Consider the following 25506-nt stretch of genomic DNA (forward strand, 5'->3'; position numbering starts at 1 on the left):
AACAACAAGTAAGCAAGTTGACAAATAAGCAAAAAGATTTTCCAAGAATCCATGACAACAGGGGTTAAGAATCAGCTCAAAGATCAAAAGATCAACAACAAGAGAGCTACCCGCTCTGATACCACTTGTCTGTTTTTAGACCCCTTAAAACACAATTGGATTAACCTAGTTAATTAGCCAAGTTATTACTTAGTCCAAATTCCAGATCTAGGTTATCACAATTAAACAATCATATCATGCATAGCAGCAGAAATATAAATAACACAATGATATGATGACCCAAGAAACCACACCGGTAAAAACTTGGGGAGGATTTAACCTAGCAATCCTCAAGGTAAACCTGAATCCACTATGAAAGAATCGAAGTTTTACAATAGCGACTTAGACCACTAACATCCTATTGCTACCCACCAGTAGAAACTTACTGACACGACCACGTGCAAGCTCCGAGACCACAGACTCCTTCTTTCTGGGATTCTCCAGCAAGTACAAGCACACCCACTTGTGTTTCTTTAAGCTCCTTAGTGTAGTAACTGAATGATCGTCAAGCTCTCAATCAAATCTCCTTCTTGATAATCCTTAGCATGCGTGAAGGCAACCACCTCTAGATCTCACAAGAGATTCACACACACAGCAAAATAAAGCAACGTCAAAAACATGGCTAGGGTTTACCTTTTATACTTAGGGCAAAACATAAAACCTTACACATTTTAATAGGCTAGGGCTGAGTTGGAAAAATTCTACAGAAAAAACATTCTGCCTGAGATTCTATCGATCAAGTCTAGGCTTCGATCGATCGAGCCAAGCCGAAATGCACACTTAATTCTACAACAGCTCGATTCCAACTTTACATAAAAGACATAACTTTGAGCAAGTCTGAACAAAACTAAACAACCTATTTTGATCATGGTTTGCCAACAATACACATTAGAGTTCTAATACATTAGTTCCTAAGTACTTAGAACCTAACATTATAAATATAGGTTAGAGTAGCTTGTTTGTTTATACACTCGTATTTACTCTTTTCCTTACTTAATATAAGTTAGAGTAAAATCTATCGAGTCGTAATTTTAATTTGGAGGTCTAAATAGCTCTTGTATTTTCACACATTTTAGAGCATTCAATTGGTATCAGAGTAGGTACACTTATTTTGGTTTAAACACTTGAGTGTGATCCTTGACCCTTTGTGATGGACCAGTCACAATCTCTCAATGCCCCACCATTTTTTAATGGGAGCAACTATGCCTTTTGGAAGGTCTGGATGAGGGCTTTCTTGTGTGTTATAGATGAACCGTACGGGATTCCGTTTTGAATGGGTATGTCAAACCCACAACAGCCAAGTCCGAATGGGACAAGGCAGCTTTTACTTTAGCTAATGCGAATAGTAAGGCCATTAATGCTATATTCTGTGGTGTGTCTCCTGATGACTTTCATAGGATATCGCATATGGAGACAGCCAAGGAAGCTTAGAAGATCCTTAAGACTACTTATGAGGGTACCAAGAAAGTCAAGGACATAAAGCTCCAAATGCTTACCACCAGATTTAAAGAACTTAAGATGGGTGATGATGAGGCTTTTGACTCATTCTATGGGAAGCTCAACGAAATTGTAATTGCGAAGCTTAACGAAATTGTAATTGCTAAGCTCAATCTCGGTGAGAAGATTGAGGATGTAAGGTGGTGAGAAAAATTTTGAGGTCTCTATCGGAGAGTTTCAAAGCAAAAGTCACAGCCATAGAAGAGAGTAAATATTTGGATGAGATTAAAATCCAAGAGCTCATTGGATCTCTCCAAACATATGAGTTGGGACTGCCTTCTCATAAGTCGAGCAAATCTCTTTCTCTCAAAACCATCACCGAGAGAATGGATGATTCCTCCGAAAAAGATAATGTGGAGAAGGAGATGGCATTCCTTGCAAAGAATTTCTGAAAATTTCTGAAGATGAAAAATAGTGGGAAGCCATTCAGCAAAGGAATGTTTTCATCCTCCAAAGGTGATAGGAAGGAGTTTAAGAAGAAAGATGGAAAGGAATTCCAATACCCTCAAAGAATCGTATGTTATGAATGCAACGGCCATGGGCATCTCAAGAAGAAGTGTCCTAACTACTTGAGAGCGAAGGGGAAAGCATTTGCCACTACTCTTAGTGATTCTGACAGTTCGAATTTAGACACGGAAGAAGAGTGTGACAGTGAGGGAAACTACCTAACCTTCATGACAATTGCCTTTGTTGACTCAAAGAATGATTTGAAGAAATTGGTTGATGAACTGGGTGATATTTTCGAGGATGAGGAAGTTGAAGAATCGGAAGATGAAGACGTGTGCCAAAATGAGGGCGAGAACAATCTTCAAGAAGCATATGATTATCTGTTGGAAGATTGTGGTAAATATGCCAAAGTTGCGAACCTTGCTGTGAAAAAGATGAAAAAGGTTGAAGAAGAGCATAAGGGTATACTTGTGCAACTCAAGGAAGCAAAGTGTGAAGCAGAAGGACTTAAGGGAAAGTTGGTAGAAGCATACTCTAAAATCAAGTTCCTTGAACTTGAAATTATCCAGGCTAATGTCAAGGTTGAGCACATTTCCACTAAGAAACTTGACAATGTGCTGTCCTCTCAAAAGTCTTCACATGCTAGGATTGGTTTGGGCCATACCAAAGAAGGAAGCTCTAGCAGCGAACCCAAGAAGGAAATACGATTCATATCAACCAAGAAAGATGAGAAACTTAAAGAAGTGAAGCGTGAGACTGAGACCCCTGCTGTAGTTAAGAGAACCGTTGGTGCAAAGCCAAAGGAAAAAGGGAAGTCATTACCCAAAAATCATAGGAGGCCTCAAGTAAAGCATTTGTGTCATCATTGTGGTGCATAAGGACACACAAGGCCAAATTGTTTCAAGCTCCATGCACTTAAAAAGGCTGATTTGATGTGTGGTCAAGAAACTTCAAGGAGAAGACTAAAGGGAGCACAAGCTAAGGGAGATAGTGAAGGACATCTCATTGGCGATCTGATGGAAATGCTGAAAAACATATCCCTATGCCTTGCTAGCTTCACCTCGAGGTTTGAAAGTTATGTCAGTCGTACCCCTTCATCTAAGGCTCTCACCCAAAACACTCGTAAAGTGTGGGTCCAGAAGGGTACTCATGCATGGTCACTTCCTATGTCCATGCATTAATACTTCTAATGTTTAGGGTCATAGGTTCATGCATCATGCCATGCATTGCTTCCGGTTTATCGCCTATTTCTTTTACAAGTTTTATTTTATACTTGTTTTTGTTGATCTTACTTTACTTGTCCTGTTTTTGAGTGTGTTCAAAAAATTCAAAAATCCATAAAAATTCAAAAATCTTCAAAAAGTTTGATCGCTTGTGTTGTGTATATCACATGTGACTTTGGCCTAATACCTTCGTACTAATGGCGTAGTGCATTTACGAGTGTTAGGTTTAAAGTTTAGGATTTTATGTATTTAGAACTCTAATGTGTATTGTTGGCAAACCATGATCAAAACAATGTGTTTAGAAGTGTTTTAAGCTAGCTCAAAGTTGTGTGTCAATGTAAAGTTGGAATCGAGTTAAAGCAGGAGGCATTGTGCCTTTCGGCCTGGCTCGATCGATCGAAGCTCGGGCAGAATGCTTTTTTGCAGATTCGTCCAACTCAGCCCTATTTGTTTTAAAACGTTTTTAGGGTTTCTTATTTGTCCTAAGTATAAAAGGCAAACCCTAGCCACGTTTTAGTGTGGCTCATATTTGCGGTTTGTGTAAATCTCTTGTGAGATCTAGAGGAGCTTTCCTTTACACAAGCTTAGGGTATTCAAGGAGAAGATTTATCTACACCTTGATGATCAATTCAGTTGCTATCATTAAAGCTTAAAGACTACACAAGCGGGTGTGCTTGTAGCTGGTGGGAATCCAAGAAAGAAGGAGTTCGTGGATTCGGAGCTTGCACGTGGTCGTGTCAGTAAGTTCTACTGGTTGGTAGCAATAAGAAGTTGAGCGTGGGGGCTTGTAAGTCTTATTATATGAATTTCGATTCTTTCAAGATAGTGGATTCAAGTTTACCTTGAGGATAGCTAGGTCAAATCATCCCCAGGTTTTTACCGGTTTGGTTTCCTGGGTGATCATATCTTGTGTTATTTATTTTCCGCTGTTTTTCTTGATTTGATCTTTTATTTGTGTTAACCTAGACTTGTTTAATTGGACTAAGTAACAACTTGGCTAATTACCTAGGTTAAATCAATTGTTTAAGGGGTCTAAAAACTGTCAAGTGGTATCAAAGCGGGTAGCTCTTTTGTTGTTGATCCTTTGATCACTGAGCTGATCCTTGACCCCTGTTGTCATGGAACACGGACACTCCCTAGTTATTCCTCCTCACTTTGATGGAAATAATGATGCTTACTAGAAAGTAAGGATGAAAGCTTTCCTGAAATCCATTGATGAGAGGGTGTGGAACTCCGTTGAATACAGATGGGAGAAGCCCACTACTCCTGTTAGTGAGTGGGAAACTTCTCAGAAAGAAGCAGCTTCATTTAATAGCAAGACTATGAATGCGATTTTAACGCTATTTCTATGGAGGAATTTAAGAGAATCTCGAATGTTGAGATTGCTCATATTGCTTGGAATATCCTCCAGACTGTGCATGAAGGCACAAAGGCTGTCAAAATAAACAAATTGCAGCAATTGACTTCTAGATTTGAAAGCATTAGGATGTCTGATGATGAATCTTTTGATGAATTCTATACTAAACTGAATGATATTGTTAATTCTGCTTTTAACTTGGGTGAAATCTATGATCAACCTAAAATTGTTAGGAAGATTCTTAGATCTTTGACTGAAGACTTTAGACCCAAGGTGACTGCCATTACTGAAAACAAGAATGTGGGCTCCATCCCTATTGATGAGCTTGTAGGATCTCTTCAATCCTATGAGTTGGATCTACCCAAAACTACCAAATCCAAATCAATGGCTCTTAAGTCAGTTGATGATGTTGAAAGTGGTGGATTTGATGATGAGCTCTCTGCTACAGAGATTGCCTATCTTGCCAAGAACTTTAGAAACTTTCTCAGGAATAGCAATAGAAAGGTAAGAGGCACAAACACTGCTGAACCTAGAAATTTTAGGAAGCATGATCCCACTAAGGTTAATAACAATGATAAACCTAGAGAAAAAGTAGGTCAATCTTCCAATAATTCCTTGGGCTCTCAGTGTTTTGGATGTCAAGGGTATGGACACATGAAATCTGAATGTCCAACCTATTTAAAGTCTAAGGGTAAGGCTATGGCTGTAACCCTTAGTGATGGTGAAGTTTCTGATCATGAGTCTGATTATGATGAGGATGGAAACTTCATTGCTTTCACTGCTACTGCTGTAGTTGATGAGAGCATATCTGTTGAAGAGAACCCTTCTGATGAGGAACTCTCTGAAGATGTAGATCTTCAAGAGGCCTATAAGAAACTTTGCAAAGTTGCTGCAAAGGATGCTATGAATGTTGAACTTGGCTTGAAGAAAATTGAATCACTTGAGCTTGAAAAGAAAAATTTACTTGTTAAATTGTTTGATGCTAATGATCTTTTGAATAATGTGAAAACTAAAAACATGCTTTTGCTTAATAAAGTTAAATCTTTGGAACTTGATTTATCTGTTGCTAGATCTGCTAGTTCTAAACTTGATCAAATGCTGAGTGTTCAAAAGTCGTCTTCTGACAAAACTGGTTAAGGTTATGTTGATAGCATCTGTGTGTCCGCTCCCCATTCCACTAAGTTTGTTCCTTCATCTTCTTCTTCTGAACCTTCAGTGAGTGAGATAGTGAGTGAGACTATCAAACCCTCTGTGAGTGAGGTTGCTAAACCCTTAGAAGGTTCATCATCTAGGAAGATTAAGGTTGATCTGAAAGAATCTAAGCCTAAGAAGCCTACCCTATCTAAGGACAAGACACATGATAAACCTGCATGGGTTTGTCACTTTTGTGGAAAGACTGGACACATCCGTCCAAATTGCTACAAGCTGCAAGCTGCAAGCTGCTAAGAGAGCAAACAAACCAAAAGTATTTGTGCCTCAAGCACTTGATCCTATGGTACTTATTGGTGATTTGGCAAAGGCTTTAAACCTTTATTCCAATCCTGGAGTTGGTAATCATTCTCAAGTGAATAAGAACTCCAATGCTCGTGGTGCATCTAAAAGGTTTTGGATGCAAAAGACTCGATCTAACTGAGTCTTTCTGACATGGTCCCTGTGTTTCATTGCTCTACCCTTTGTGACCATTGTTCTTTGGTTTTTGTTTTTTTTGTTTCTATGATTTGCATAGCATAACATTCATGCATTTCATTCTAGGTGTTTTTTATTTTTATTAAAATAAATAAATAAATAAATAAAAGGAAGAAAAAGGAAGCACATTTTGTTTTGCACTATTCTTCTTGGTTTTTGAGAACGAGGTTGGTCAATTTATTTTCACATAATATGTCTTTTTTACTTTGTTTAGCTTTGATGAGCTTATTTATTGCACTTGACTAGTTGAAGATTTGTAGTGCATGTTGTGTGGGAAAGATGTGTATGGTTTTTGATTACTATGTCTTAATCTTGAAGTCACATGTTTTTAAATGTTGGACTTGAACTTTTAGAGAAAGGCATAAATAACCATCTCACCATTGTTCACTAGCCAATCATGAACACCTTAGTGCATATCTTAAGATTTTGTGTACTATTAGGCTTGATGCCAAACTCACATAACTTAAAATTGGAATGTATATTATGAGGCATAAATACAAGAAACTTACATGATTGCAAGCTTCTGATCTAGGAGATGTGGGAGTTATATGATGTAACTCTTTAGGTGATAGTCTCTTTTAAATTCTTTGTGATGAATTTTGTAGACTTTGTGATTGATTGCTATTCACATATCACCTCACATGTATCTCAAGTCTTTGCTAGTCGCACACACTACACAAGTTACTCTTTGCTAAACATTGTACATGTTATTGTGTGTGTTTATGGTCTGACCAACCAAGTTATTGCAATTACTTTGAATTATATGCAAACTAAATTTGTTGCTTGAAAATTTGTGAAGAATACAAGAAATTTTGTTTTTAGGAATTTTGGGCTTAAAATTCTTGATTGGAAAATCATATCATCTCATACTCATGCATTTTTGTTCTTAAATTTCAATGCTTTGAGTTAAATCATCTTGTTTTTCAAAAATTGTGTTTTTCCTCAAAAATATGGTGAGCCTCTACCTGATTCAATCGGTCCATTCTGTTTTTTGACCGATCGAAATTTTTAAAATTTTTAAAATTTGAGAGAGGAAGTCTCTGTCTGTTTCGACCGGTCGAGGTTGATTTTCGACCGATCGAAACTCGTGAATCAGGTTTTTAAAAAAAGCAGAATTAGACTTTTTCAAAGGCACTTTTCAAATAGTTCTTTGCTTTTCTCTCTCTCCGCGTTGGCTCTAGGCTCCACCATCCATTTTTTTTGTCGTGTTCCTTCAAGATTTTTGCAAGGTTTTTGTCCTTAGAAGCCGGTATGTCCCTTTTGCCCTTCTTTTTCAAGTTTATTTCTTGATTTCATGCATTTTTCATGCATTAACATGGGTATTTTCGGCACATTCAAACATATTGGGGTTTTTGATGATTCGAACCTATTCTTGTGTAATTGATCAATGGGTTTTTGTGCTATGATGTTATAATGATGTTCCCTATAGTTTAATTTGATCAATTTTGTGGTTTTTGAAAAATTGAAAATTCTAGGGTTTTGAATTTGATCCGAATTGGGGATTTTGTCAAATTGGCTTAAATTGATGAAATTGGCTTATCCAATTGATGTATTTGGTAATTATTTTTGTTATTATATCCTGTGTAATGATCAATTCGTCAATATTTTTCAAATTAATCAAGTGGTTTTTCAAATTTTGGGGTTTTTGTGTTAAAAACCTTAATGTTCAAGCCAATTTTGTAATTTGAACCTTTTGGACTTAATTCACTGCATTAGAACATGCATCATGACATTTAAACTTGTTCATGCATCATATAGATTTTTATTCTATATTTTGTTTTTGTGCTAACTTGCAGTCTGCCCTTGGTTTTGGTTTTGTGGTTTTGTTCTTTTGCTCTGTGTTTTGATCCTTATCTTAGCACCATGCCTAGGAAAACTAGAGCCCATAGGACCACTTCCACTTCCTCTAAGTCTCCCACTAGTGTTGAGCTGTTTAAGAATGATAAGTGTAGAGAAGCCTATGACACTTTGAACTGTAAGTGTAAGATCTGGTCTGAGCGAGCTGTTGTGTTAGATGCGCTTGATCCGGTCATTAGGGCCAATTTTGAGTCTAGAGGTTGGTTGCCTCTCGTAGAGATAGATCATCCACCCCTGACCGCCCTGATTAGAGAGTTCTACTCGAACCTCTCTTACCACATCTATGATTCCAACACCCTAGTTAGGAGTTGGATACGAGGTGTAGAGTTCACCATTACCCCTCTTGGGGTGCCGGTTGTTCGGGATGCTGACTATCCCTATGATGAGTCACCCTCATTAGACGTTGTCATGTCATACATCACTAGGTCATCTATCCAGTGGGGTTCTGATCCTCGGATCACGTCCGCTGAGCTTACCGAGACGGCCTATCTCTTCTTTAGGATTGCGTGTCATTCCTTGTGGCCTATCTCTCACTTCCACACCATCCCTTTAGACCGATGTGTGTTTTTGTACACCTTTGCTTCTGGAGCGTCTATCAGTTTTCCTCACTTGTTCCTTCGTTCTTTGAACGAGGTTCATAGGAGTTCTGCCGTAGGGCATGCACTGATTCATCCTATTTTCATTCATAGGATTTTGCTCTACTTAGGTCTAGATGGTTTTCCGTCTGGTGAGCCTGTTCATGTGATTGCTCCCATAGGTGCCACCTTTCTTCGTCAGAAGGCTGCTCAGTTGAGAGTTGCTCCTTCTCGTCCTAGAGGTGCGTCATCTAGTGGTGTTCCCCCTCCTCCCTTTTCTACAGGTACTGCTGCTGCTGAGACTTCAGGTGCTGCTGCTGATGCTGATGTTCCTCCACCGACTGCTTTAGATGATTCAGACATTCGTCGCACGTTGGATTATATCTTGACCGTTCAGGTGGCTCAAGGATAGATTTTGGTGGACGTGCTTGATGAGATCCGTGCCTTGCGTGCAGAGTTGGCGCAGTTTAAACCACCTCCCTTTTAATGATGGATATCATGTTTGCCCTTTGGCATTCCGTCACAAAAAGGGGGAGTACTATTTTGAGTTTTTTTTTTCAAGAGGAGTTTATTTGTTTTTGGTTGGAGCTTGTGGAGTTTAGATTGTATCTAGGTGCTTCACTTTGTACATATGCATTTTTAGCTCTTACCTTGTTTTTGATGAGTTATTCATGTTAGGGGGAGTTTTATGTTTTGTTGGTACTTTATTTGTTTCTTGTTTCAAACTGCTTATTGATTTATATTTATGAGTTATTCATTGATATATGTCTTTATTTGTGTGTTGTTTGAAATCAAGAAGTTATTTTGTTTACTTGTATTGTTTCCACACATGCGGTTATGCATTTTGTTTAGTATTTCAGGAAATATACAGGTTGATTCAATTGAGCTGTTGTCTACGCTTGCAACTGATGGATAGTAGTTAGGATTGAATTTGGTTTATGAGCATTATTTTGTAAAGGGCTTTTTATTTTGTAAACTTTGAGCTTCTAAGTTGTGTTTTGTCATGGATTGCCAAAGGGGGAGTTTGTTAGGTTCTAAAGTTTAGGATTTTATGTATTAGAACTCTAATGTGTATTGTTGGCAAACCATGATCAAAACAATGTGTTTAGAAGTGTTTTAAGCTAGCTCAAAGTTGTGTGTCAATGTAAAGTTGGAATCGAGTTAAAGCAGGAGGCATTGTGCCTTTCGGCCTGGCTCGATCGATCGAAGCTCGGGCAGAATGCTTTTCTACAGATTCGTCCAACTCAGCCCTATTTGTTTTAAAATGTTTTTAGGGTTTCTTATTTGTCCTAAGTATAAAAGGCAAACCCTAGCCATGTTTTAGTGTGGCTCATATTTGCGGTTTGTGTAAATCTCTTGTGAGATCTAGAGGAGCTTTCCTTTACACAAGCTTAGGGTTTTCAAGGAGAAGATTTATTTACACCCTGATGATCAATTCAGTTGCTACCATTAAAGTTTAAAGACTACACAAGCGGGTGTGCTTGTAGCTGGTGGGAATCCAAGAAAGAAGGAGTCCGTGGATTCAGAGCTTGCACGTGGTCGTGTCAGTAAGTTCTACTGGTTTGTAGCAATAAGAAGTTGAGCGTGGGGGCTTGTAAGTCTTATTGTATGAACTTCGATTCTTTCAAGATAGTGGATTCAAGTTTACCTTGAGGATAGCTAGGTCAAATCCTCCCCAGGTTTTTACCGGTTTGGTTTCCTGGGTGATCATATCTTGTGTTGTTTATTTTCCGCTGCTTTGCTTGATTTGATCTTTTATTTTGTGTTAACCTAGACTTGTTTAATTGGACTAAGTAACAACTTGGCTAATTACCTAGGTTAAATCAATTGTTTAAAGGGTCTAAAAATTGTCAACAAGCTTAGCTTGTTATTTATGTGTAAAGTTATGATTTACAACTATGTTTTATGGTGGCTTTATTTCATGACAAAAAAGTGTTGTAATTGCTCTAATTTTGTTCCTTGTATTTTGTGGGATTTTATCGTATTGGGTTTAGTATTAAGATTGGTGAAGTCTCAAGCTTATATAAAAAATCAATGGATTTCGCGAGAAGCTCACAAGAAGCTAAGCCACGAAAAAGCACGTGAGGAGCACATAATTGGAAGCTGAAGAGTCGTGCCAGGCTGTCGTTTTCGCGAGTGTCTCGCGGGTAAGGCCTTCCCGCGAGACAGTCGCTTAACATTCTGCTTGGAGGATTTTTATGTGTGACTTCCTTACCTTTCACCCATACTATATATACCCTCATAACCCACAAATGTAAATGAGGCCATTTAGAGAGAAAAACCCTAGATAAGTTTTCTACAACACACACACCCATCTTTTTGAGAGAGAGCTACTCATCCTTAGTGAGAAATCATTGTAGCCTCTTCTCCATCCATCTCCCATTGTCATACCTTGAGAGAAGATTTGTACCCAAACACAACCCACACCTATTCAGAGTGTAGAGAGTGTTTTGGAGCTTGGGAAGCTTTGGGGAATTGCCAAAAGAAGCCGATGAGGCTTAGCGAATGCAATCGGGTTGATTGCGGGATCCGGAGAGCTAGAGAAGACAAGGCTCGGTGAAGTCAATTGGTAGCAAGAGCTTGGAGGGCTCAAGTACATGGGGTAGACTAGGCTTGGAGGGCTTTTTGTTATTCGTGTACTCCAACTTATTCTCTAGTGGATCGATTACCGCTTGGAGGGCGGTGGAGAGTTTTTTTGCCGAGTTCTTCGGTTTCCTCTTCGATAACACGTCTCGGTGTTATCTGTGTTTGCATCTCTCTTCCCTACTCTTGTTCATTTCATTTTACTGCTGTGTTGTTATAAATATGAATTAGAGTAGCTCTATTGCTTGTTTGCTTGCGTTTACACTATTCTGCACTTAGTATTAAGTTAGTGTAAAATCAATCAAGTTGTAATTTGAATTGGGGGTCTAAACAAGCTCTTGTTTTTTTTTAACACATTTTTTAAGCTTTTAGTATGCACATATATCTTTGTGGGAGAAATCTTGAAAACTATGTGTGATTGTTGTAAATAGATCTTCAAGCTTGTCATGAATGATTGGTTAACAGTCTTGATGGTCTTGATACTTGCATAGACTTGTGCCTATATATCTTCCTACCTTTATTTTTATGTTTTTGCAATAGAGCTCACCAAATGTAAATCTCAAAATGAAAAAGAGATTATGACCAGTAAAATCCTGTCGCACATACTAGTATTTGACTAAGAAAAAGGGAAAGCGACTTTTATATTGAAATGTATGGTGCTCAAAAAGCCAAAGGCTAACTCTCAATGTTGAAATATCAAAAATTTCAAGCACCGATCTCAAAAAGAGATGTATTGTCCAAAAAGGATCAAATGTTATGATTTATGCAAAAGCCAAATGAAAAGCTTCTATGTTTTGTAATCATTCTCTTGTGGGAGGTCATATATGTTTATTTCTATAGTTGAGATAGACCACTTGACTTAGTACCAATTATGTATGACATGATTGAATTGATCATTGAAGCTTCATTCTGGTCTAAGGACTATTCCACATTTGATACTCACCCATAACACACAAGACTTTGTTTAAATAATGCTTATCTCATTTGTGTAATTGTACATGTTCAAATGTGATGTGTATGCTCAATTACTTGTCGATCAAACCCAAAACAATTTTTGAGTGTTTTATATGTTTTTGAAAGTGATTTTATACTTTCTTGTTTTTAGTTTTTGTTCAAAATGCATTTTTGTGTTTCTTTTCAAAACCTGGTTTAGAGGAAGTTTCGCGAGAAGCTCGCGACTTAGAGCTTCCTGCGAAACCAGCTTAAGGGAAGTAAAATTTTTTCAATTTAATACAGAGAGTCTCACTACTGTCCTGCAAGTATTTCACTACTAAACCATCCTTGCGAAATGCTTTTTTGGCAAAAACTGGAAATTTTTTAATTTCATACAGAGGCTATCGCGACTGTTTCACGACTAAAAGCTTCTCGCTAAAGCTTTTATGCTTCAATGGTGTTTTTTGTGACTAATCTCGCGATTGCCTAACCCGCGAAAAATGCATGTTTTTAGTTTTATAAGGTAGATGTGACAGGTTTTCAAAAACTCTCTATTTTCCTCGCCTTGCCTCTCTCAAACCCCTCTCAACCCAAAACCACTTTTCACTCAAACCCCATCAGTTTCTCAATTGAAAAGCTAGCATGCTCAATTACATCATTTTTTTTTTTGTGTTTTCTGCATTTTCAATTTCAAGGTGTGTTTTCTAAAACATTTTCTTCATTTTTGTCTTAGATTATGCAGAAATTAAGTTAGGGATGGCCTGATAATCGACATTCCTCCATTGCAAGATCACGTCTTTCTGTCTCACTCAATCCAATGGAAGGACGAATTCGAAACGAAAGAGGAAAGGGTGAAAGAGGAAGAAGGCCCTCGCAGATGAGGCGGATAGGCTAGGATCGGAGGAGAAAAAGGGAATTCCAACAGGTTTGGAGTTTGGGTTTCTTTCCCAAGTCTTGCTAAATTACTATTTTGATGACTTAGATCGAGTTGGAGAAAGGAATAGAAAAGCTAGCATTCTCAATTGAGGCTCCTGCCGATGGTATATTAGATCTTTCATATGCTTGAAGAAGATGTCTATTCATTCTATTTTTTACTATCTTCTTTTGGACTATTTTCATAGTCTTTGGCTCGGCAGCACAATCTTCGATTTCCTTTTTTGACTTGGCTTTCGCTCGCTCCTCCCCTGTCAGCCTAGGCGATGTATCGTCTGCCCGCTAGCAGTAACCACCAACAGCATAATAGGAAACTGGAATTCTTTTGGCCCCGGTCTGCTCTGCTAAGAGGAGATTATATGAAAAATCTAACCGATTCTTTCCTTTCCTTGGGTTTATGGTCATCTGCCGAGAGTTTTGGTTTTCTAAAAATTGGGGACTTTTCAAAAATGGGTTGGGGTTCATGATTTTGTGAAAATTTTTTCAAATCTTTGATTGGGCTAAGTCCCATTTGATCCGTGTGTATCTGTGTTGGCCCCGTGTGGCATTCTAAACATGTATTGAGGCATTTTTCACTTATGTTCATGCATTGTTCATTGGTGTAGTTCACTGTTGCATGCTATGTGTTTGACAGAATGTTCATGTGACATTCTTGTGGTGTATTGGACTCAAATGAGTTCCATTGCTTAGGTTTACTTTTGATTGAACATGTTTCACATATTTTGATCAATGAGTGTGTGTTTTACACACTTTCCCATTTTGTGCCTCACAATGCCTTGGCATGCACCACCTAGGCACCCACTAGGCACACCCCATGCATCACCTGCTGCACACACATGCACAACACATGCACACACATGCACAGTCACTTATTTCGTGCATTTGGCTTTTGTTTACATGTTTTAACACTTATAGCATGTTATTTTGATTTTGTTATGCTCTATTTTAAGTTTTTTTTTTTTTTTTGGACTAACATGAAGCTAATCATGTTTGTGTTCAGTTTTTGTGTTTTCGCACCTGTTCCTTTGTTTTCTGTTTTTATGTGCAAATGTCTCCTACCAAACATTCAACTCCTAAGAGACCAACCTCAAAGCATGCTTGTACGGATTCTGATAATTTTAAGTCTGTTGAGGCAGATTTGAAATACAATGACTACTACAAAAGAGCCACAATTATCATGGAAAGGGTTGTCAAGTTGGAGACCCTTGAGGACACCTGCATACCTGCAGTTTTCAGGGGAAAGGACGTGGACAAAGCTCCTGAATCCAATTGGAGTTGTATACTCGGAGATCATAAAGGAATTTTTCTCAAATGCTAGTGTGGAAGGGGATTATATAGATTGCTCGATGAGACACAAAGTGTTTGTGATTACAAGGGAAAGCATACAAGAATTTTTGGAGATTCGTCCTCCCTCACAGCCAATCATAGTCCAATATGAGGATCGCTTGGACTCTATTGAGGAGATGGTGTTGACTCTTGGTGGTACACTTAAGAAGACATCCATGAACACAATTCCATTCAGTTCGGAGATGAGGACTCTTACTCACGTGATGATCCACAACTTATATCCGATCACCAATCTGATGACACTGTCTGCTCCAAGGACAATCTCTTTGTATGATCTCTTTACTCACAAGGAGATTGATATATGTGGACACATCTTCCACCTTTTGAAGAAGAGCATTGAGAAGCAGAACTCCAGAATAGTCATGCCATTCCCCTCACTCATAATGGGCCTCATTGCAAAGTCAAGGCTCAAACTTCCGAGTGGTCTCACTATGGTTCAAAGAGACTATCCCATTGGTGCACATACAGTGACTCGGAGCCCATATCAATGGCTCTAGAACAGGTGTGTCTTCAATACCAAGGGATCATGTTGAGGAAGAGGGTGGTGACATAGAGGAGGAGAATAATAGATTCACCACTGCTCCAGAGACTTCAGCTCAGCCATCATCTTCAGCACCAGCACGAGGACCAGACAGACTTGATCACCTTCTAGCTAGAGTGGACCAGATGTTTACCATGCTTGACTCCCATATTTAGCACATTGTGGACTAGTTTGCTTATATCCAAGGTCAAATCACGGTTTTTTCCTCACAAATCGATGATTTATCCATGGACCAAGGATCAGATTCAGAGTCCGATCAGTTCTAGCCTCTTTGGTCATTCCGGTCAAAAAAAGGGAGAAAATTTTGAGGGGAAGCTTGCACAGCTTAGGGGGAGCATAGCTTAGATCTTAGATACATTGGTTCATACATTGGTTTATTACAGGCGGTTTAGCATTATTTATGTTTTGGTTTAAACTGTTTTAGTGTTTATAATTCTTGGATAGTTGTTTTTACTGCTTTCGTTTAAAGCTTTAGTACATTGTTCTTAATTTCAGTTTTATATTTAGTATTTGTGTTTATCTCAATGCTTTGTAGCATTTTTTAATTACTTTTAGATGTTGATATTATATCTTAAGTACCTCACACTTGTACCCTAGTAGGATCTTGTATCCTAAATGCATATACTTCGTGTATTTTGCATTGGTTGTGTGTTGGACATGTAATTGATCATTATGATTGGTCTTCATTGCATTGCATGTTCGAATGAGCATTTACTTGCTAAATGTTCATTGTAGTCATTCTTTAATGACTGACCTTATTTGATCAAGATATGCTTATATGTTTTATAGTGTTTACAAACTTGATCGCACTTTACTTGCTCATGTACATACTATGTATTCAACTTGTCATAAGCTTAATGAAAGTTTTGTTTGTGTGCGAGTGTTTTAGGTTACAAGTATATACGTGCAAGTGCTTCACAGCTTCTAGATTAGGTGTGAGTGAGTTTTGCCACTATTCCTAGACTCACGTTTAAGTCTAGAGTCTGTTTTAGGGGTTTTGTCATGGAATAGCCAAAGGGGGAGATTGTAAAGTTGTAATTTACAACTATCTGTTTTGTTGGCTTTAATTTCGTGCCAAATTTGATTGTAATTTTATTCAATCTTTTGTACCCTGTATTTATTATGGGATTTAATTGTAAGGGCTGTGTGTGAGAGAGAGAGAGTGTGAAGACTCAAGCAAATTGAAGACTAAAGAGTTTTTGCGGGTAGCTCATGACTAAGCATCCTGCAAAATGATGCATGTGCCCGACACATGACTGGAATGTGAAAAGTCAAGACAGGATGGAGACAGCTGTGTTTTGCGAGTAGCTCGCGGGTAAGGCCTTCCCACGAGACACTCATGAAACATTCTGTTTTGCTAGATTGTCCTATCTAATACACACTTTCTGTACCCACACTATATATACCCACATTACCCACAACTGTTGAGGAGTGCTTCTGAGAGAAAACCCTAGCCACAAACCTTGAGAGTTAGAAATTGTTATACCTACATATCTCTACACAATTGCTTGTGGATTTTCCTCAACTCTTACCTCTCCATTTCCATACCATTGAGAGGTTGATAACCCAAATACTTACCACACCCTTTCAGAGTGTCAAGTAAGGATTTGGTGCTGCTGGGAAGCATTGGAAGAAGCCAAGCTCAGGCGAATGCAATCAGCCGTATTGTGGGATCCGAAAAGCTAGACAAGACACGACTCTGAAAAGCCTTGTTGGAGTAAGAGCTTGGAGGGTTTAGGTACATCGATTAGATTAGGCTTGGAGGGTCTCTTGCTAACCCATGTATCCCAACTGATTGTCTAGTAGATCGATTACCGCTTGGAGGGCGACGGAGAGGTTTTTTGCCGAGTTCTTCGGTATCCTCTTTGATAACACATCAACATGTTATCTTATGCTTGCATCTTTCTTTCCTACTCTTTTACCTTTCATTTTACTACTGTGTTATTATGAATATGGGTTAGAGTAGCTTGTTTGCTTGTGCGCTCACATTTACTCTTTTTCGCACTTAGTATAAGCTAGAATAAAATCTATCGAGCCGTAATTTTAATTTGGGGGTCTAAATAACTCTTGTGTTTTCACACAATTTAGAGCATTTACATATTTATCCGCATTACTTGAAAACTTGTAAGTAGGTATGATGAGGGTATTTTGGGCAATGTATTAGGGCGAGTTACAGTTGCATTGTTACCAGATTGTCCCTTAGTTTAGTCTCTACTTAAACATAAGGGTATGTGAGCATTTTTGAACTAAAATATAAGGAATCCAAACAGGGTAAACCTCTTATATAATAGTATAGATAACAGTGAGCTGAAGATAATAAACATCGTGATAATAAATACTATGAAGTTTAATGTTTTGTGAAGAACCAAACACAATTAAACAGATATAACAATGAGCTCAAGCCACCAACATCAAAGTTCTGAGAGCAAAGTGGTGCTTTTAACCTATAAATTTTTATGGGACGCGATTGTTTGAGAGCTCAGTTTCAGGGTTCAAGATGGTTTTACTATGTGCAATCTCTTCTAACCAATAGTCACAGATTATGGGAAGAGCATTTTGACTGGCATCCTTGAAAATGACCAACGATAACAAATGATAGGCCACAAACTGAATGACCCCATGTGATAGAAATTAATTAATTAATTAGCCAAATTATTAATTAATCAATTTATCATGCAAACGCATGGTAGCACAAACAAATTACCAATAAACTAAATATGCAGCGGAAAATAAATAACACGATGATTTCTTTACGAATGGGGAAAACCTAACGGCAAAAACCCCACCGGGTGATTTTCAGGTCACCATTCCCGAAAGTCCACTATTATCACAACAAGCGGTTACAAGTAAAGGAATCTCAGTACCTTACCAACCTACAGTTGAACCCTTACCCCAATACCTAATTGGACTTGTTCTGTAATGACAATTCCCCTTTCAGATGCACGACTCCCAGTACGTGACTAACCAATTGCGCGGATCCCAGTACGCGACTTCAATCACCAACTAAGAAGGTTGTTGGTTGCAAAGTTCTTCAGTTCATCGAAACGATGAAGATCAAGAAAATGCTTAGTCACAAAACCCTACGGTGCATATACGCAGCAACTTCTTCAAGAGAAAGAGATGAACTAGGGCAAGAACTTCATCTCCGATCACAATTTGTTTGAACAGAGTTTGCTCAAAACTTGTGCAACTTGTGAACACTTTGACGGCCCTTAAACTGGTCCTTTTATATGTCTAGGTTTAGGAGAAAAAAAGGCCTAAAGACACATTCACGGATCCCAAGAAAATCATATTGGAATTCTGAAAATCTTAAACCTCGACAGATAGTAGGTGTCGAGCAGCTGTCGAGAAGGTGTCGAGCACACCGAATGAAGAACAGCTTCCTTAAGCTCAATAGATGCAGCTGTCGAGCTTTAATGATTTTGCACTCTGAACTTGTTTTCATGAACAAACTTAAAAGCTTCAATACTTTATCTTGAAACAAGATTTCTTGAAGTATTTAAAACATTCTAAATCTATCTAAATACAAGTAAAGTGCATTTTGTCAAAGGATAAGCCAATTACATAAAATCATGATATATGTTCTTAACAAGTGAAACACATATGTCCTAACAATCTCCCCCTTTGGCAATCCGTGACAAAATCACAACAAATAAATGAACATATGAGAGAAGTTATAAATCACTCAACTCATATTCACTTGTTGAATACAATAAAATCTATCCTAACACAAACTCTTGAAAAACTTTGCAAGAAGAGAGTTTATGGCAAGTAGACTTTGACAACCTGTATTTCTCAAACACTTTAAACAAAACTCATCGAGGCATCTTTGTGTGAAACAGAAATAATAGATTGCATACAAGAATAAGAAACATGTGTATAAAGGGAGAAAAGAAACAACACATGAAGGGGTAGGTGAAAGAAAAACATACTTCAATATAAATAAAGAGATAAGTACAATGTATATCTAGAAATGGTCACAAGAACTCATGTACAAGAGTAATGTATCTAAAAAGAAAGAAAAGAAAAGATACAAACTATCCTCACTACATCCCTAAAAAATGTATCAACACTCCCCCTAACAAAATGATCCTATACTAACTCTCCCCCTAAGATGGATTACTCTCATACCAAAACTACTCCCCTTTTTTGTCACAAATGACAAAGGGTAAGAGTGTCAAGTAGACATCTCATCGGCAGAGCTAGCATCTCCATCATCATCATCTGATGCATCATCGTCATCACCATCATCATCATCCTCAACTTCAGAAGAAGAAGCCACGGGAGAAGGTGGTGAAGGAGTAGCCTTAGGAGCAAAGCCACCCATAGACGCCTGTCATCGTGCAATACGACCGACACGAACGTTCACCTGATACAACTCCGTAGAGAATGTATTGAGGTGAGCATCCATGCGCTGCAGCTGCGCCATGATATCTTTTGGAGACACATCGCCCGAAGAAGAAGGAGGAGCCAATGTGGATGGAGTCGAACGGGAGGAACGAGCTGCTGAATCGGACTACTGCGACTGAAGCTGGGCCTCGCTACATTTAACGGTAGCATAATCTATGGCACACATGACAGTAAAGTGGTCGGAAGAGGGAAAAGAAACAGAAAAATGGCGTCGAATCCTCGTGATAGCGGAAGGAAAGATGAGCTTATCACGGGACGCCGAATCTAAATGAACATCTATAATAGACAGAATGAAATAAGAAGGGAAGTCTATGGTAAGATGCTCAAGAAGAGACAACAAAAACCGAGCACGAGGCTCTGTGATGGAGTTATAGTGAGAGAGGGGATGCAAAACAAAAGTTATCATCATGTTTATGAATCTAGGACCTTTAACAAAAGGTCGACATGGTGTAAAAAGACGCTTACCCCAAGAAGAGGGGCGCTCACAAAAAGTAGACATGAGCTCATCCCTGGACACAATCCTCAGACGCTCACAACTAGGATAGTCAGGAAACTCTATCCTAGGGACCCAAAGCACATCCGCAACCAGCTGCGGTGTGATAGGAATGCGCGTACCTTAAACGCGAGTGTAGAAAAGAGGTACTGACCGATCAATCCCGTACATGTTGGAGTAGAACTCCTGGATAAGCACGAGAGGACAAGTGACCGGGACGTCACACAGTGACTCCCATCCCCTACTGTGAATGACAGAGGGAAGGTCGGTGTCTGCAAAATCCGTCAAGATGACTTGGCATTCCGATTGAATGCCTCGTCTAGAAAAGTTCTCCAAAAATGCCTTAAAGGCATCATCATTACGAAACCGGATATGAAATAAGGTAGGATCAGATGAAGAAGAAGCACCGAAACGAAGAGGATTCCGGGCTGGAGTGGATTTACACTTAGGTGCCATAAACACGACTAACGTAAACAACAGAGAGGGAGAGAAAGAAAGACAATCAGAAAAGTTCCAAACATTTTCAAATATATCAAATATATTGAAAAGAAGTACGTATGCATGGGAAATGCATGAACATGTGACATGCAAAGGAAATTGCATCATAGGCTCAACCCAATCCAAACCTATCAGCACACAAACATATATCACACATCTAAATACATGGCAATACCATTATAATGCGAAGGTGATGCAATGTATGAGGTTTTAAACATATTTAAGTGAAAACCCAACCCAAAATTTCAATGAAATAACATCAATTTTGAAAAACCCCAAAAATTTTCAAAAACCTCAAATCCTAGGTTTCAAAACATGAAATGCATGAATGAGAAAGGATTAGAAGCTTACCAAGAGAAGAAAAAATTGAAAAACCTTGAAAAATCCTTGAGAACCAAGATAGGAGTGAGATTGGAATGTTTTTGGGAGAGAAACAAAGAAGTAACAAGAGAGAGATCGATGGAAATGAGATCCGGATCGCGCAGGGGCTTTATATAGGAAAGCTAGTAAATCTCGACAGATGCAGGTATTGAGAGGTATTGAGCGATCTGTCAAGGAGGTGTCGAGGAAATACTCGTCAACAGCTGAGGTGTTGAGGAGGTATCGAGGATCGACACACCAGAATTGAGAACAGAAGCTCAATCTATCCACCAGGTATCGAGAAGCTATCGAGCATACAGACCCAATCTCAATAGATCCACCAGGTATCGAGGTGCAGGTGAGATTGCGATAAGAAAAAGCTTAAGGAAGCTCGACAAATAGCCAGCTATCGAGGAGGTGTCGAGCCAGCTTTTAAAAACAGTTTTTCGAGATGTGAAAAACACAATCATGAATGCAATCCAACATGCAACTCAACCAACAATCCAATAAACATATTAAGCTCTCAAAAACATCTCCCAAAGGAAAAAATTAAGCACATGGATCTTTAAAAACACACACACACACACACTAAACACGTCTAACCAATTTTATATTTCAAAATAAGTCCAGACAGTTTAGTGAGCATACATCAACACATGTAAAACCTTGTGATGGCCAAATCACATTGTACCTGCACATGTATCAAGAATAGCAAAGAATATTGCGTGTTGTGTGTGAAAAACATCACAAGATTGCATAAGTGTTTGCATGTTATGACGATTTGAGATATGAGAAAATCATTTTAACTCACACACAATCATAACTGCATGATGGGGACTATCACCTTTGAGGTACATCCTATAACTCTCACATCTCCTAGAATACACACTTGCAATCACATTTAAAGCATTTTTGATCTTTTTGCTTTTGATTTTTCTTTGCATATTTTTCTTTTAAGCATATCATGCATGGGCTTATAAAAGAGAGAAAAGAAATACCTAATGATATTTGACATTCCAATTTTGCTATGCCTAAGCACACAAATGTCATTGACACTGCACTTTTGCTATGCAGAAGTATACAGGTGTCTTATTATGATTGGCGGGCAACAGTGGTGAGATGGTTATTTATGTCTTTCTCTCAAGATTTTTTAGTCCTTCCCGTCAAAAAGAGTGATATGCGTGTTAAGTTTGAGAGACAACTTAATCGTACTCATCACAAACACGAGCCACAAAACTCACTTGCTTAGTTGTGCATAGAGATACTCATCTAAGCTACAAATGATACAAAGGTTAGAAGATTTTGTTTCAATGGTCATCAAAGGTACACAAGTACCAAAGTACACATAACACACACTGTTTTTGTATTTTTCTGATTTTTCAATTTTTTTTTTATTTTTTTTTATAAAGAAAAACAAAACAAAGCAAAAACTGAAAAATAACCAAACAAAAACATGTTAAACAAACAAAGTATAAAAACTAGACTGACTCAAAACATAAAAGCAAAACACATAACTAATGCACACATAAAAACAAGAAGAGAGAGAGAAAAGTGACAGAATCACTTGGAGCCATTTTCCTTCCACACCTTTGAATAACCTTTCCGTCTAGCAAACCCTTGAACCGGCGGTGAAGGGGAAGAATTAAAACGGTTCAAGTTCGAAAGGAACATGAGGGCTTTGAGAAGATCACTAAGGGGAGCAAGAGAGGATTGAAGCTGATTCTGGTTCCCAGATGCTATCATTCCGTTGCTTTGTTGAGTGGCAAGCCACTTGTAGCAATTTGGTCGAGTATGACCGGCAGCTCCACAATGATGACAGAGATGCTGCTTCTTTTGTTTAGGCTTTTGAGAGTTAGCTTTCTTAGCCCTAGGGTTTTTAACATCTTTCTTCTCAAGCTTAGAGGGTGCTCCTAAGATAGATTTACCCTTGTCTAAGTTCTCACTAGCTAATTCAGTTTTAATCTCATTATTCTCAGTTTTACCATTATTAGTAGGAGAAACAAAAACAATAGTACTAGAAGAAGCAGTATTAAAGGAAGAAAGACCATACCCTAAGCTTGTTCGATCTGAAGCAGATTTCTGAATGCTTAGCATCTCATCCAGCTTTGCGCTTGAAGTTCTCTCCAATTGAGCTCTAACTTGAAACAACTCCACTTCAAGCTTCTTGGTCTTCTCAGCCAAGAAATTGTTCTCGAATCTCAGTGCTCCAATAGTCTGATTAGCCTCATCAAACTTTGTGGAAAGCTCCTCACGGTCAAGTTCCACATTACTGAGCTTCTTGGTGGTTAGCCTATATAATTTCTCATGCTTCTTAGAAAGCTTATACAACTTCTCATAGGCTGTATGGATGTCATCTTGATCATCCATCTTCTCAAACTTAGATCCACCAGTTCCTCTTCTTCAACCACATCTTCAACAATCCCATCAGTAGGATTGACCATGGCCGTGAAGGCATTTAAGATTCCATCATCCTCATTGTTAGAATCATCCTCAGGCTCAGTGTCGCTCAAGGTAACAACAAGTGCCTTGATCTTCCCAATGCTCTTGAGGTATGTAGGACACTCATGCTTCATGTGACTGAAGCCTTGACACCCAAAGCACTTAGATCCTGAGGGAACAATGTACTGACCACCTTCCTTAGCATCCTTCTTCCCTTTGTCTTGGCCTTTAAACTGAGAAGAACTGGATTGACTATGATCCTTGTCGAAACCCTTTCCATTGGCGTTCTTCATAAACTTCTTGAACTGCCTAGTGATGTAGGACTTCATCTTGGAATCTTCATCATCAGAGGATTCATCTGTTTCACTGCTCTTGGCCTTCAGTGCCATACTATTGCTTTTACCCGACTTGCCTATTCTTGTCAACCCTAGCTCGTAGGTCTGCAAGTTTCCAACCAGCTCAGTCAGAGGAATCTTGTCAATACCCTTTGATTCCTCTATTGCCGTAATCTTGGCATTAAATCTCTCAGGCAGAGATCTGAGCACTTTCCTCACAATCTTGGGTTCAAGAATGGTTTCCCCAAGATTGAAGGCTGAGTTCACTATGTCCTTTAGCTTGGCATAGAACTCATCGAAAGACTCATCCTCCTCCATCTTTATCTCTTCAAAGCTTGTAGTGAGCCTCTGAAGCTTTGAGTCCTTGACAGCCTTCATACCCTCATAGGTTATCTGGAGAGTAGTCCAAGCCTCCTTGGCAGTTTCAATGGAGGATATCTTCTTGAACTCCTCATTGGTGATAGCACTGAACAATGCATTCAAAGCTTTGCTGTTGAAGTTTGCCACCTTAATCCTGGCATCATCCCAGTCGGCTGGCGTTTTTGTAGGCTTAGTCCAGCCTATCTCCACAACTTGCCACACTTTCTCATCTAAAGACTGTAAGAAAGCTCTCATGCGTACTTTCCAGTATGCATAGTTAGTGCCATCAAATAAAGGAGGTATGATTAATGACTGTCCTCTATCTATGACAAACAGTGGTCAATGGATCAACACAACAAAGATTAAACCCTAATCAGAGTGTGCCCGCTCTGATACCACTTGATAGGCCACAAACTGAATGACCCCTTGTGATAGAAATTAATTAATTAACTAGCCAAGTTATTAATTAATCAATTTATCATGCAAACATGTGGTAGCACAAACAAATCACCAATAAACTAAATATGCAGTGAAAAATAAATAACACGGTAATTTGTTTACGAATGGGGAAAACCTAACGGCAAAAATCCCACCGGGTGATTTTCAAGTCACCACTCTCGAAACTCCACTATTATCACAACCTGTGGTTACAAGTAAAGGAATCCCAGTACCTTACCAACCAATAGTTGAACCCTTACCCCAATACCCAATTAGACTTGTTCTGTAGTGACAGCTCCCCTTTCAGATGCATGACTTCCAGTACGTGACCAACCAATTGCGCGGATCCCAGTACGTGACTTCAATCACCAACTAAGAAGGTTGTTGGTTGCAAAGTTCTTCAGTTCATCCAAATGATGAAGATCAAGAAAATGCTTGGTCACAAAACCCTACGATGAACATACACAGTAACTTCTTCAAGAGAAAGAGATGAACTAGGGCAAGAACTTCGTCTCCGGTCACAATTTGCTTGAACAGAGTTTGCTCAAAGCTTGTGCAACTTGTGAACACTTTGACGGCCCTTAAACTGATCCTTTTATATGTCTAGGTTTAGGAGAAAATAAGGCCTAAAGACACATTCACGGATCCCAAGAAAATCATATTGGAATTCTGAAAATCTTAAACCTCGACAGATAGCAGGTGTCGAGCAGCTGTCGAGAAGGTGTCAAGCACACTGAATGAAGAACAGCTTCCTTAAGCTCGATAGATGCAGCTATCGAGCTTTAATGATTTTGCACTCTGAACTTGTTTTCTTGAACAGACTTGAAAGTTTCAATACTTGATCTTGAAACAAGGTTTCTTGAAGTATTTAAAACATCCTAAATCTACCCAAATACAAGTAAAGTGCGTTTTGTCAAAGGATAAGCCAATTACATAAAATCATGACATATGTTCTTAACAAGTGAAACACATATATCCTAACAATAAACACCCTAATGTTTAATGTTTTGTGAAAGACCAAGCACAATTAAACATATATAACAGTGAGCTCAAGCCACCAACATCAAAGGTATAACAAATTTCAAAGTCAGTTCTAGTTGGGCTTCACTTCAAACTGGCGAGTCTTTGATTTAGCTGCCATAATCAAACGTATTT

At 38.7% G+C, this 25506-nt stretch overlaps 1 protein-coding gene across 1 annotated transcript; it reads left to right on the top strand.

Moving 5' to 3' along the window:
• Nucleotides 1-1557: 1557 nt before the first annotated feature.
• On the top strand, nt 1558-2861 carry LOC126728562 (uncharacterized). Its single transcript, XM_050434364.1, has 2 exons — nt 1558-1671; nt 1941-2861. The coding sequence occupies exons 1-2, from the start codon at nt 1558-1560 to the stop codon at nt 2859-2861; spliced, it is 1035 nt and encodes a 344-aa protein (XP_050290321.1).
• Nucleotides 2862-25506: the final 22645 nt, after the last annotated feature.

Source organism: Quercus robur, chromosome 5 (genome assembly GCF_932294415.1).
Source record: "Quercus robur chromosome 5, dhQueRobu3.1, whole genome shotgun sequence".
In the NCBI taxonomy this organism is placed as follows: Eukaryota; Viridiplantae; Streptophyta; class Magnoliopsida; order Fagales; family Fagaceae; genus Quercus; species Quercus robur.

What these genes read in the sequence shown, in the direction of transcription:
- LOC126728562 (XM_050434364.1), top strand. Translation starts at nt 1,558, where the DNA reads ATGGGTGATGATGAGGCTTTTGACTCATTCTATGGGAAGCTCAACGAA. An exon ending in TCGGTGAGAAGATTGAGGAT is followed by an intron (nt 1,672 to 1,940) that starts GTAAGGTGGTGA and finishes AAATTTCTGAAG; the next exon opens with ATGAAAAATAGTGGGAAGCC.